The sequence below is a fragment of the Sphaerodactylus townsendi genome, linkage group LG06 (assembly GCF_021028975.2).
Source record: "Sphaerodactylus townsendi isolate TG3544 linkage group LG06, MPM_Stown_v2.3, whole genome shotgun sequence".
In the NCBI taxonomy this organism is placed as follows: domain Eukaryota; kingdom Metazoa; phylum Chordata; class Lepidosauria; order Squamata; family Sphaerodactylidae; genus Sphaerodactylus; species Sphaerodactylus townsendi.
Window position 1 is genome coordinate 38,347,631 of NC_059430.1, and position 14,044 is coordinate 38,361,674.

At 46.2% G+C, this 14,044-nt stretch overlaps 2 protein-coding genes across 2 annotated transcripts in view; both read left to right on the forward strand.

Annotated features, from left to right (window-relative positions):
* LOC125434470 (TRIO and F-actin binding protein) overlaps positions 1-857 on the forward strand; it is a 70,018-nt gene extending 69,161 nt beyond the window's left edge. Inside the window, exon 22 of the mRNA XM_048499890.1 lies at positions 114-857. Within this exon, the coding sequence (XP_048355847.1) occupies positions 114-118 (5 nt within the window). The 3' untranslated portion in view covers positions 119-857. The remainder of the gene's footprint in view (positions 1-113) is intronic.
* A 6,248-nt stretch (positions 858-7,105) lies between these two features.
* Positions 7,106-9,423, forward strand: LOC125435024 (histone H1.0). The gene has a single exon (XM_048501007.1). It carries the CDS (start codon positions 7,591-7,593, stop codon positions 8,167-8,169), a length of 579 nt encoding a protein of 192 aa, XP_048356964.1. The 5' UTR covers positions 7,106-7,590; the 3' UTR covers positions 8,170-9,423.
* Positions 9,424-14,044: the final 4,621 nt, after the last annotated feature.

Consider the following 14,044-nt stretch of genomic DNA (forward strand, 5'->3'; position numbering starts at 1 on the left):
GCTTTTAGAAGGTTACCTGTATCGTCTGCCATCTCACAAACTTCACATGTCTCTCTGGTTTTCATGTACACGTTCATTCTCCCTAATTCTGGTCATCTCTTTGCTCTCCTTAGGTTAGTTGACTTTGCACCTTCACCTTGGAGACTCTACGTTGTTCACAGACGTTCTCTTCCAGGAAGCTGGACCAAGACTCCCATCAGTGAATATCCATCACATGCACCTCCATAGCTGAACATGTTTGGGGGCTGGATCCTACTATTTGCACCTTCTTTGGGGATTTTATATGTGAAAAATATATTTTATATAGTTTTGGGGAGGGTGTTGCATTTTAAAATCTATACCATGTTTTTAACTAGCAGCTGACCAGAGAAGTGAGCCCAATTCTTGCCACTTTGCAGTCATAACTGATCCCTCTTACAGTTATCCCCCAAACCCCCATTTCAGATCCCCAACGGATAGTTTTGATCCAAGAGAAAATGTATTTTGAGAGGCACTGAGCTGGAGGAACATTGTACCGATGGCTTTATCTGAAGCACCAGTTTGTCTGGGGACCACAGACTGTACGGAGTTTTGTGTTGTATTGGTTCTCTTTTGTTGTTGTTGTTTGGGGACTGACTGTTTATATTAATGTACTAGAAACACAGAGAGATTTTCTATGCCAGAGAAACTTCAATGCATCCCACTACAAAGCCTCCCCACCCCCCATATTCCAGAAGTGCATCTTCTACCTGTGTACTCTGGGGGAGGGGGGGGGGTTCTTTGCTGCTGTTGTCGTCAGAGCCAAACAATTAAGGCGGCTACTTCTCGCTGCACACTTACTATTGTATAACTTAATAAAAACTTTCAGCTATTCAAAAGCAATGTTGCATGTTTGTTTGGGAGGGGTGGGGGCACAGAAGTTTGGGGGTTTTTTTAACCATAACTCTGTAATAATAAATGTCAGACTTTGATGTTGTGGGGTCTATTGCTACTGCGTAACAGTTCCAACAATGCCCTCTATTACTTACCTTTTTAAAAAATTCCCATGTTATAGAATGGGGTTCAACTTGCCTAAAGCTCCAAACGAGTGAATGGCTGAAACAGAGGCCCTTTCCACACGGGCCAAATACAGCGCCCTGGGGACGGCAAAAATGGCAGCTTCCAGCTGCTGCTGTGCGAATGGCAGCGGCTGGAAGGCGCCATCCCTCCCCCCTTTGCCCGATCAACCTACCTTCTCTGCGACTGTCCAACGCATCACCGAGGCCAGGGGACCCGCCCCCCTGCCCTGTGCGACCACTCCGGAGTCGCAGGGCAGGGGGGCGTGTCCCCTGGCCTTGGCGAAGCGCTGGACGGTCGCAGAGAATGTAGGTCGATCGGACAACGGCGCTCCACAGTGCTGTCTTCTCTTTGGTTACCGGGACGGGGGTTGGGTCGGCATCATGTACGCCGACCCAACCCCCAGCGTGGCCGTGCGGAAACAGCCAGAGTTTGAACTGGAGTGTTTCAGCTCACAGTCTCTGTTTACAACTGTCCTCACTAGACACTAGTCCTTCACAGTTGCTTAATTGTCATTGTTTTAAGCTTGCATAGTAGGGATGGGGCAAAATTACAGGTGCTCAGTTAGCTGTCCTCTGTACCTGTTTCAGACTGCTATTGAAAATCTTCTCCCAGGTTGCAAGATAAACATGAGAAACAACATTTCTGCCGTTCACATTAGTCTACATTGCATAGCTTAACTTTTTTCATCTAATGCTTACTTTTTATTAGGAAGGAAAGATTTTATCCTGAGTTTTGGCCACTTAAATGTAAAAATGTCTCATCTTTGTCCTTTTTTCTAGTTAACTGGGATAACTTAGGCCAAGATATATACTAAATTACATCTTTTAATCTAGTGTGTAAATGTGGGGGAGGTATAAATGCATGGTGGGGTAAAAGGGCTGGGTTTAGAAGTGTGACACAAGTTCAAGCCCTCACCTGGTCACAAAGTTCATAGATGGTCATTCCCAGCCATTCATTTGCTGAATAGGTTGGTTGTTAGAATTCCATATAACAATAACAAAGATCTTTCCTCTATGGAGGGACACATAACATTCAAAATTTTGGAATGTAATGTTTGAATGCATGTGCATTTGTCTAGATAAGACAGTTGTTCTCAACCTGGGGGTCGCAACCCCTTTGGGGGTCGAACGACCCTTTCACAGGGATCGCCTAAGACTCTCTGCATCAGTGTTCTCCATCTGTAAAATGGATAAATGTTAGGGTTGGGGGTCACCACAACATGAGGAACTATTAAAGGGTCATGGCATTAGGAAGGTTGAGAACCACTGAGATAAGGAGTCATGTTAGGCAATACAAAATCCTATGTAACCTGCATCAGATGTCTTTAACCATCAAGTCTGGTGACTTTGTATGTAAAAAAAATTAAAAAGCTGGAAATACTAACGTAGTGACCATTGTGCCCAATCCCAAATCCTGTATTTTTCCTGGGTAAGCACACAGTCAGAGAATATCCAACCCTCAGTAAACAGCAGCATGAGCTTTCTCTTTAAATTTTTTATTAAATATATACACATGCAGAATAAAGTAAGCTACACAACAATACATGCGAAAGAACCATACAGTAACCTCATATCCAGTATAAAATAGAATGCCACCAAATCATAGTAGCAAAAAACAAAACACACATAATAGAAAGGGGAGTTTTAAAGTCCCCCAAACAAATAGAATCCTTGGTAATCCTCAGTTATACATAAAGCAGGACAAATGGCAGTATGTGCCTATGTATTTAATTTAAAAATCATATTTAACCTTTGTCATTGGAAGCAATTTTTAAAGTGGCAGTTTTAGGTTAAAGAAAACTATCAGGACAGACCAAGAAATGACACTGAGGTCTTCGGGGACCTTAATTGCAGATCGCAGCTCTAGCTGATGCAGCCCTGTGTCCTGTAGGAAGTTTATAAAAGGTAAATATAACAGGTAGCTGTTCTGTTTTGTATCTTCATAGTTGGATAATTGCATAGTTGGATAATTGAGTAAGGAAATTACATTTTTATATCTCTGGCCATTTCCACATGGTCAATATCCTGGGGTGAGCCAGAAAAATATTCCATTTCAGCAGTGAATTCTGCATGGCTCCCCGCTGCTGCACTGGGCCTCCCCAGCTGCTGCAGTAGTGGCGTAGCAGGTGCACTCTGATCTGGAGGAACCGGGTTTGATTCCCAGCTCTGCCACTTGAGTTGTTGAGGCTTATTTGGGCAATTCAGATTAGTCTGTACACTCCCACACATGCCAGCTGGGTGACCTTGGGCTAGTCACAGCTTTTCGGAGCTCTCTCAGCCCCACCTACCTCACAGGGTATTTGTTGTGAGGGGGGAAGGGCAAGGAGATTGTAAGCCCCTTTGAGTCTCCTACAGGAGAGAAAGGGGGGATATAAAACCAAACTCCTCCTCTTCGTACCCCATGATATTCAAAAATCGCCAGTTTGGCGGTTCTTTTAAAAGATCCAGAGGTGACCCTGCTGCTGTGCAAACGCCACAGTAGCAGACCCGGTATATTTTTCCTGCCTTGAACCTTTCCCGCTGGGTGTGGGGAGCTGTTCCCTCTGTTTTTATAGCCAGCGAGGCGTGGATCGTGTTGGAAGAGGAATGCTGGGGTGGGAAAGCATGCCCTCTGCCTTTGGGGCCAGCAGGGCGTGGATCATGTAGGAAGGGGAAAGCTGGGGCGGGGGGAGCCTTTTGTCAAGGGGGTCAATACAAAAGACCTGGGCCGTGTGGAACAAACTGGAGTGTTACCTCCAGTCCTGCCTTGACTCCTCAGAAGAAGCGGGGAACCGTGCGGAGGCAGAAGCCGGGATAAAATTGCCCCAGTATGTACAATCCCAGGTCTACCCAGGTGTAATTGTGCTGTGCATAAACAGCCTCTGAACGGTCACCTCAGTGACTATTGCCACATTTGCAATTACATAAGTATTCATTTAATCAGTCTTGAGGGGTAGGCATTGATACACCAAGTTTAGTGTTAAAATACCAGCCTCCTCAAACATAACACTAGCAAGCTTGGGATAAGCTTTTAGGTCTTGGCTTTATAATTTTTTCCTTACTTTCTTAACCCAATAAAATGAAAACTAGCTTTGAAATCATAGGCATGCATGCATTCGCAAACCACTAGAGGATGTTTATCATTGGTAAACTCGATGTTAAAAAGCACGAGCTTTGCGGTAAGCCACAGACAGGATGCATCTACCATGCGCTTAGAAATCTGGAAAGAGGACCCTTCGGTGGCTTCAATCAGTACAACAAAGAAAGCAAAATCTTGCCTAAGGCCTCTACAGATTTGTGGGGGGGGTTGTGTGTGTGTGTGTGTGTGTGGGATTACTGTGAATGGGCAATCCCAACTTAATGCAAAGAAGCGAGCGCCTAGATAGACACCCTGCATTGGTGAGTCGGTGGTGGCAGTGACGAATAGCAACGACTAGAAAAATCCCGAGGTCTGGAGTTCTTGTCAGCGGAAAGGAACACATCGGTGCAGTTGACTACATTTCCCACAAAACATTGCCCGCGCATCCTACGGTGGCCGTCAGCGATGCAAACTATTTGGTCTCAATCCCTCCCCCGCCGTTTTAAGAATTAATTAATTGACTGACGAGAGGCTCTTCAAAGCCACTACGACTACTGTGTGTCAATTAAGTCTCCACATCGTTGCTTTGCCAATGGCACTTGGATGGATAGTTGGAGACTTCGCACCTCCTCTCTCAGCGCTTGTGCAGCCTGCCCTGCACACTCCCATTTCATTATTGCTACGTCCTCAGCCCCAAGTACGAAAACAACACGAGCCCACCGTGTTAGGGAATGGGGTCTCCCTTCAATGACTCCAGCGTTCCGTTTCAGAAATTTTTGTTTGTTTGTTTCCCAAACTCTCCATTCTCCTCCACCCGCGATCTTGACATTAAAACGCTGAGCTGCGTCAAATGCAAAAGTTAACATGTCATTTCCTAGCGTGGCCATTTCTCCTCTATTATAAAGTTTCTGACCAAACGCACACAGTCACGAGCCAGCTATCTTCCTCGACCATTCTTCCGCTGTCAAATGCATTTTTTTTGTCCAAAGCCACTACTGAATAGCATAAACACAAGCACACACAAAATTACTGCCATCACGACTATCAGAATTCTGAGCAGTCCTGATACCGAAGGAAGCAGCCAAGCCCAAAACCTCGTGCCCATTGGCAAAAATAAAAAATAAAGCTACCCAGCAATTCTTGGAGTCAAAACAACTGAACGGGGTGGAGAAACCCTCCCGCTGCCCGCATCTCACTTTGAAACTCACTGAGTAAGTTCTATTAGGTGGTGGCGGTGCTAAGGCTGCAGCTGTCCCCCTCCGGGCACAACCCTGCCTTGTCCCTTGCCCCCCCCCCCCCGTTTCCTATTTAAATTAGTGTTTTTACTTCACAGTAGAAAAACACCTGTCCATTTTTAAAAAGAAGGAACCCGGGATCTATTATAAAAATACATCTGCGATGTCGGAAATGCAAAGGCATTGACACGCATTTAATAGTTCGCATGCTACAGCTGGAGACTAGCACCCTTATGGTAGAGTTTTTGGAGTTTAAAAAAAATATGTATTTAGCTTAAAGTACAAGGGGGGGGGGCAGGTGTTAAAATGTATGGAGTTTTTTTTGCTGCTGGTGTTCTCCGTGTTGCTAGGATGCCAGGTCGATTTTATAATTCTTTTTTTAAAAAGTGCTCCACAAGCAGTTTTAACTTTCCCTCCCCTGCGTTATTCGGTACCACGAGCCGTCAGAATTCAGATTCGCATCTTCCGTGTCGCATCCGCGTCGCTGTTAATTAATATCCTTATTAAGAACAAAATTAGAAGAGGGGAGAGGGGTAGAAAAACAAGCTCAGTTCTTCCAGCAAGATGGCGATGGCACGTACATTTAATCTCCTAACAACAGTTAAGCACCCCCCCAGGAATGGGAAATTGGGGTTGGTACATCTAGGGAAACGGCCCCTCGACGCCCCCGCATTGCACCCCCTCCCTTCCCCTGCAACTTCTGACCCAAAGTGTTTTTAAGTAATAGGATCGACTCCACCTTCAAAAATGCAAGCAGGAGCAAAACACCCAATGTAAATCTCCATAGTTCTTTGGTGGGTACAAAATCATTCGCGGGGGCAGGAGCACAGGTGTATCCAGGGAACGATGGGGTGTCTGGGACAGTGGCGGCATCAAGTATCAATAGGGTTTGGGGGTGTCAGGGTTCCCCTTCTCCTCAGTGCCTCCTGATCCTTATACATATTATTGAGAAGCCACTGCAGCCGGCGAATTGCGTTTTTGGGGGGCTAAGGGGGTGCCAGAAGCAAGTTCCCCCCCTGCCCGTTTTCGCCCTTCAGGCCAGACAGGGTAGAGCCGTACCCCCACCCATGTGCCCCCCACCCCAAGCAGGGGACTCCCAGGTGCTTCTTGGGGGAGGGGATGGCTGCAAAGTTCCCATCTAACAAATAGGAAAGTTTTTGCAGCGCTGGGGCTCGGAGTAGGGGGCAGCTGGGGAGGGGGGTCCACCGGGCGGGGGGCAGGGATCTTCCCAGGAGCCCCCCCAACCTTGGGGGAGCCACTCCTTCCCCCCTCCCCGGCCAGGTCTGGGCTGAGCGTCGCCTGGCTCGGGGCTCCCTGTGTTAGTTGGGGTCTGCTCCCGGGGCTCCTGCGCGGCTCTTGGGGCGCCCAGAGAGCCAGGACGAGGGTCCCCAGGCGGGCCAGGGGTGCCCCTTGCTCCTCGCCTGCGCCCCGGCCCGAGCGCCCTCCGGCTGCCGAGCTATGGGGGCGCAAAGGGGAAATGTCGCTGCGCCCCACTCGCACCCAGCGCCGTTTGGGGCACCCTGAAGTGGCGGGGGACGGCGGCAGGGGGAGCTGGCCGCGGGGCCCGAGAGCTCAAGGACCGGAGCAGCCGGTAGCGACCATGCGGGGCCCCGGAGCCGCCGGGAGACGCGGGAAAAAGCCGCTTTAGGCAGCCGAAGAAACACAGATGTCGGCAGCGAGGCGCCATTCGGGGCCTGAGCAGGCAGCCAGCAACCCTGTCCTCACCGCGGTCCGCGCTTGAGCGCTAAATACCCGGATGCGCCGGCTGCTGCCTAGAGAGCCAGACACAGAGCAGGAGGCAGAGGCAGGAGGCTGAGGAGGCTGACACCAGAGGTGGGGGATTCAGCCCCAGACAGAGGAGAGGAGCCAGCAGGCGTTTGGTGCCGGCCTGACAGCGGGGCACTTGGCCAGAGAAGAGTCTTGACAAGCTGACAGGCCCCAGCCAAGACCTCCTTCGGTCTCGAGGGGCTATTCCCTGGGAAAGCTGCCCTGGCCACACCCTGCCACCAACTGCCAGGAAAGGGGGGGGTGACATCCTACCCTGGTGCATCTGGCAGCAGGGGTGATTTTTCCTCTCTCTCTTTTTAATCTGCTGCAAAGAGGATTGTGGGGAGAGTGTCATACTTTCATCAGCTGGATCCTTTGCAACGAGGCTGCTGGGAAGTTGCCCCACGTGCCCAGAGAGAAATTCAGCAGCAGCCCCAAAGCCAGGTGGCATAGACAACCAACTTCTTTTCCAGAAAGGAAATTGCAAGGCAGGATGACTGAAAACTCTGCTGCAGCACCTGCTGCCAAACCTAAGCGGGCCAAGGCAACCAAGAAGTCAACAGATCATCCCAAGTACTCTGACATGATAGTGGCTGCCATTCAGGCCGAAAAGAGTCGGGTGGGCTCATCCCGTCAGTCCATCCAGAAATATATCAAGAGCCATTACAAAGTAGGGGAGAATGCGGACTCCCAAATCAAGTTGTCCATCAAAAGGTTAGTGACAACAGGTGTTCTGAAGCAGACCAAAGGGGTTGGTGCCTCTGGCTCCTTTCGCTTGGCCAAGGGTGATGAGCCCAAGAAGGCCCCAGTGAAGAAGGCCAAAAAGGAAGTCAAGAAGGCTGCGACGCCCAAGAAGGCAGTTAAGCCTAAAAAGGCTGCTGCCAAGTCACCAGCCAAGAAGCCCAAACCTGCGGCAAAGAAAGCCAAAAAGAAGCCAGTGGCTGCTCCAAAGAAAGCCAAGAAGCCAAAGACTGTCAAGGCCAAGCCAGTGAAGGCATCCAAGCCTAAAAAGGCAAAAGCATCAAAACCCAAAGCAAAGTCCAGTGCAAAGAAGTCAACCAAGAAAAAGTGAAGTACACGCTTGGGATCTTTTCTTGGACATCCTTCTTGACCTGTACTCTGTAAATAGATTTCTCCTTTATTCTCTACTCATTTCTATTGCAGCTTTATAAAGACTGAACTATTCCCCCCCATAATAGTTTAAATAATCCATTGTTTTTTTCAGTAAGGAAAGCTCCATTTTGGGTTTGCATTTTGTTTTCATTTGTAATCTTAAAGAGCTCTTGTCTTCATTTTACTTCCCTTTCCCCAGGTATGCAATGTACTTGTGTTTTTGAGCATGAAAGAAGAACAGATTGGATGTGTGGGGTGGGGATATGCTCCTATTGCTTGGCAGGAATGTTAGAAATACTGTGCTAATAAAGGTACATAGTATGGATCTTCCTTGGCCAACTCTACATTAATAGAAGGGTTAGAGAAACACTACCATGTTGGAAGCTTTCAGTTACACTATAATATGCTTATTTAAGAACAAAATTAGCCTTTCCCAGGCAAATAAAATTCCAATGCATCCAAATGCATGCAGGATGGTGTGTTTCTCTTCAGCACTGGTGGAAGGGTGGTTAATCTTTCCGTTGACTTTCTTTCAGAGAAAGAGTGGGTGCGGTGATTTTTGAAATCAGTGCAAATGTTTGCAATTATTGGGATTCTCCTGTTAAAAAAAACTGTTGATGAAACACACTGAAGCAGGGACTATATAATTCACCTTCTGAAGAAATTAGAAATGGCTATCTTCGTTTCTGAATTCTGGCCGCCAGCTCAGTCCTGACAACTCTTAGGGAAAGTGTTTTGAAAACTCCTTTCTTTGCAGTCCATGAAGTCATGTAACGGGATTCTAAGTGCTTCCGAGCCTTGCAGTGCCTGCTTCCTAATCCACAGCTTTTGTGTTTAGAGTATTGTGTCTACAGTACAATCCTTTCTTTTCTTTTGAAATATTGGGTTTCTACTGTCCGGCCAAGGGCGGGAAGAATTAATGGGGGAGGTGACGGAAATGTAGCCAATATTGAATCTGCTGAAGTAGCTTCGTGAAGCTGTGTAAAATTACTGATTAGGTTTGGGATGGTTTAATTTTCCAAGGGGGGGGGGGAATGGAAAGGATAATTTTCAGTACTGTGGGGTTTTTTAAAAAGTATGCTTGTGTAAACAAAGGAAAATTCTCATAGGACTGACACCTGATTGTCTATTTTATTTTGTATGTGTAATTTTGTGCAAGAAAGATTTAGCTGTCTTTGTAATTTTAGGGTTTAAAATAAAATGTAAAAAACAATGACTTGGGTTTTCCTCCTTTTATTGTCTTTTAATGTACTTAAATTATACAACTGGAAAATGATAAGCTCATCTGTACATATCCCGAACTGGATAGGAGCACAGTTTCCGTTCTGATCTGTAAAGTGGAAAAGGAAACGTAGAGTATACCAGTAAAGAAACAAAAGGTAACAAAGTTTGGTGCCTATACTATTAAAAAGTCCTTCCTGGGGATTTATGAAGGATCTGGATGTGACAGGCTGGGGCAGTAAAGCTTTTCCCAAGAAAAGTCAATAGCCGAATAGCCGCCAGATGGCAGCCAAGTAAAGCATCCCTTCACTTTGCAATTTTTTAAAAAAAGGCATCCTCAAACAGTTGCATATTTCAGCTGATAGGCAGCGTTGTTTCTTGGTTCCTTCCCTACCATTGTGATCCTATGTAAACTAAGGCCCATGTTGCCCTGCCTGGTCGATACTGTGATGAGTAAAATGCATCTGGCAACATTTTAGGGACATGCTCTCGGAAGCCCAATTATCTTTTGCTCCCTGGGTGTGTCCATTGTGTGTTTACAAATAGATTTCTGCTTCATTCTGGAGTAGACGTGGCAGGCACATGGCAGCCCCTTGGGCAGCAAGATAGCTTGCTTGTTCTAAACTGCTAAATCAGTTGGATAAAAGCAGCTGCCTCTTCATTGCATGGTAACATCAGATGTACTGAGATGATTGCAAAGTCTGTGCTGATGTTACAATGGCCATCTTGGCAGTGTGTACAGGAGGGGGCATCCTGGGCAGAATGCCCAGCACCACTGGAGTAAAAGGAGCCCTTGCACAAAATGCGTGCATTGTACCCCTGAGACACTCATGCTGATGTGTCCATGTTAATAGAAATCAGTGTGATGATGGTTATTTTACATCCCAGGAACCTTTCTTCCAGATAAACAGAACTACCACCCCATCAGTTTCTTACCAGCATGGCCAATTGGCCATGCTGACAGAGGCTGATGGGAATTGTAGTTCCTGAACATCTGGAGAGCCGCAGGTTCCCTACCCCTGTTTTACACCAAGGGCCGAACTTCTGCATGCATGTTGCCTAACTGCTGAGATTCACTTATGCAACCAGGTTTCCTGCCAGGACTCGGACTTGAGGCTATACATAAAGCCCCAGCGTGAGGTAAATGATGGGATAGGTTGTATAGACTGGAGGCAGCTGTATAACCTCACTGCATTGTACATATAACATAAGCAATCCCTAGCAGCTCTGCCCAGTGTGACTGGAAATAAGCCTTCCCCTGTGTCTTGTGCAAACAGAAATTTACACCCCCCTACCCCTTATTTGGGACCATTTCATTTGGTTCTTAGTTACACGTTGCTAGTATTATATGGGACTACCTCTGGCATCAGAGGCAATGTCTCCAATCTGAGTTGATGTCACACAACACGTGAAGGATGGTTTTTAGATTTGGTGGTCTAGTTTATGGGATCAATTGAAATGTTTTTGGGGGGGCTGCAATATTTAAATAGATTAATCATCGGAGTAATGTTTGATGATTAGATTAATGTTTAAGAGATCATATTTAAAAGGTGCCTAAACTAAATGCTCAGCAGATTTTTAAAAAATTAAATATTTGCAATATAACTTCCAAAGCCTGAAACTAGCAGGCGCCATCTTAACAGAAATGTTGCTCTTCTCAAATACAAAGAATGCCTGTATCTGCTTCTGTGTGATTGTTTTGGGTAAAAAGAAAGAAAACTAGGGCATATTTTGGTCTATACAATTGTTTATGCACATATACATTTGTACTGGTGAAGCATAACAGTCAATTGAATTGTGTATTTAATTAGCTGAAACTGCTGAAATTACTAGCAAAAAGGTCCAGGATTTTTTTAAAGGCTGGGTTTTCTAAAATTGGATGCACAATCTTTTCACAGAAGCAAAACTATGGCCCCTTCCACACGGACCAATAAACATGGGTGTAAGACACTAAAACAAACGTTTTTCGGGGGGGGGGACTTCACACAGATCCTGCCCCCAAAATGAATCTGCCCCATGTTATTTCCCCCAAACCAGTTTTTTTAATTGCTCAAGTGAATGGCCAGGCAGGAGGCACTTTATTTGCCTCCCTTTTCCTTTTTAACAATTTTTTTGCAGCTTACATCTGTGTAGTTACACAGGTGCAGATGGTCGTATCATCAGACATCAGCATGGTTGTGTGGGTTCATTTGTGCATGCCTGTGTAGCTACACATGGGTGGGAAGTAATTTTTTACAAATAGATGTGTCTCTGTGCGAAGGCACAACGGCAACCCGGATTGTTTCCATGGCCTCCAATTGCTGCCTGCACGGATGCATGTGAATGTGAAAACAGGAAAACGGGGCCCTTTATCCTGACTGCAACTATTATACATTTGCTGTGCAGAAGGGGCCTATCTCCAGATGTTATGAGAAGAAATAATAAGTTGGGAGTTTTTCTTAGAGCACTATACATTTGGCAAACACAATATGGATAGGAAAATCACTACTAAAGGCAGAAAACCGTGGCTCAGTAGGTAGAAGGTTATATCACTGCATGCCTTGGTAAGATGAGGGCTGATAGGGGAAGGAATGGGGGGAGGGCCTGTGGAATCATGGGGACCCAGGCAACTACTAACAGTGCTGCTATACAGCTATAGATTCAGCTATAGATTCAGCAGAACACTTACAGAAGAGAAGGGAAGAGTATGACCTTGGACCAGTCACTAATCTCAGTTTAGCCCACCTCACAGGGTTGTTGTGTGAGGATAACATTGGGCAACTACACTGTCCTGTGCACCTTGGCCGAAAGTGGGATATAAATGGAATAGTGGGAAATATACGTGGTGTTCACCTGCCTACTGATATGCAAACAACAAGTCATGAGATTTGTTCTCATACTTCTGGGTGATGTGAGGTGAAAGTCAGAGGGAATCTTTGTCTGGGGTCCTGTAATTCTGGGTGGGTTTTCATCTGGGCAGCCAGGTAAACAGGCCTAACTCACTTATAGAAGAAACAGTGATAATGAAGGGCAAAGACCTAAGGTGGTGGACTGGACAGCTGATTGCAGGTAGCAGATTCCAACTTTGAATGTTCACATAGAAAATTAGAAGAGAAAACAGAAAAATAGCACAGCAGGGATAAAAGTTTCCACTCCATCTCTTTGCCAGCTGTGCAGCCTGCCCACCTGCTGGGGTTTTTTTTACACAGGTAAGCCTCCATCTGTATTTTGAAGTAGCTCAGTCCATTTGACCAGCCTTCTGATACCTTATTTGCCTGCATTTTACCTGTGCCTCAAATACTGAAAGACTTGTTCTAAAGTCCATCTGATTGTAGAAAGCAGGTGGTCACGGGCTCAGTGGAGAGCCAGTGTAGTGTAGTGGTTAAGAGAGGTGGATTCTAATCTGGAGAACAGGGTTGGATTCCCCACTACTCCACCTGAGTGGCAGAGGCTTATCTGGCAAACCAGATGTGTTTCCACACTCCTACATTCCTGCTGGGTGACTGTGGGCTGGTCACACTTCTTTGGAACTCCCTCAGCCCCACCTATTTCAAAAGGTGTCTGTTGTGGGGAGTAGAAGGGAAATGAGCTTTTAAGCCACCTTGAGTCTCCTTCCAGGAGAGAAAGGTGAGGTATAAATCCAAACTTCCCCTCCTCCTCCGTCTTCTTCGTCTTCCTCCTCCTCCTCATTCTTCTTGCTGAAAAAAGTGCCTTCCCCCTGTAAAGCCTCCACTGTCTGAATCCATTTATGGATTTTTCAGTGTTTCCAGTGTCTGAGTCTCCACCAAAGGAGAATTCAGTGCCAATTTGCAAAGAGGGCAGTCCTGCACTGAAGGCATTGGAAGGACATATTCACATGTTAGACGAGCTGAGTTGATACCGAATGCTTTCCATACCAAGAATCTCTAATCTGGAGCCAAACATGTACAGATGGGGCACCTGCTGTTAACCTGCAACGAGACATTATACATATTCATGGTTTCCCACAGTCCTAGGCTATGTTGTAGTGTGCATGCTATAGCAACTGTTAAAGTTACTTTAAAGTTACTGTTAAAGTACTTTCAAAGACTGTACTTTCTGAGACTTTTAAGGAAGCAACAACTAGATGGAAAACTTCTGGTGTCCTTTTACCGCTGTGCTATAGAGAGTGTCCTAACCTACTGCATCTGTGTATGGTTCTCCAGTTGCACAGTGGCGAATAGGAAGGCGCTCCAAAGGGTGATCAATACTGCACAAAGGATTATCGGCTGCCCTCTCCCCTCCTTGGAAGAAATCTATAATGCCCGAAGTCTAAATAAAGCCCAAAATATTCTAAGGGACCCGTCTCATCCAGCACACTCTCTTTTTAAACTGCTACCATCTGGCAGACGATACAGGGCCCTCAGAACTAGGACAAAGAGGCTTAGAGACAGCTTCTACTCTAGAGCTGTGGCTATGCTAAACTCCGCTGCTTCATATTGATGTATTTGGGGCTATGTAGGGATGGGTGGAGGATGATGATGTATGAGTCTGAAATTGCATGAGTCTGAAATTGTATGAGTCTGAAATTGTGTGCATCGAGGAATGCTGCTGTAAATTTCGTTGTGCGTGCACAATGACAATAAAATGCTTATGCTTATGTTAGGCAGGCCTAG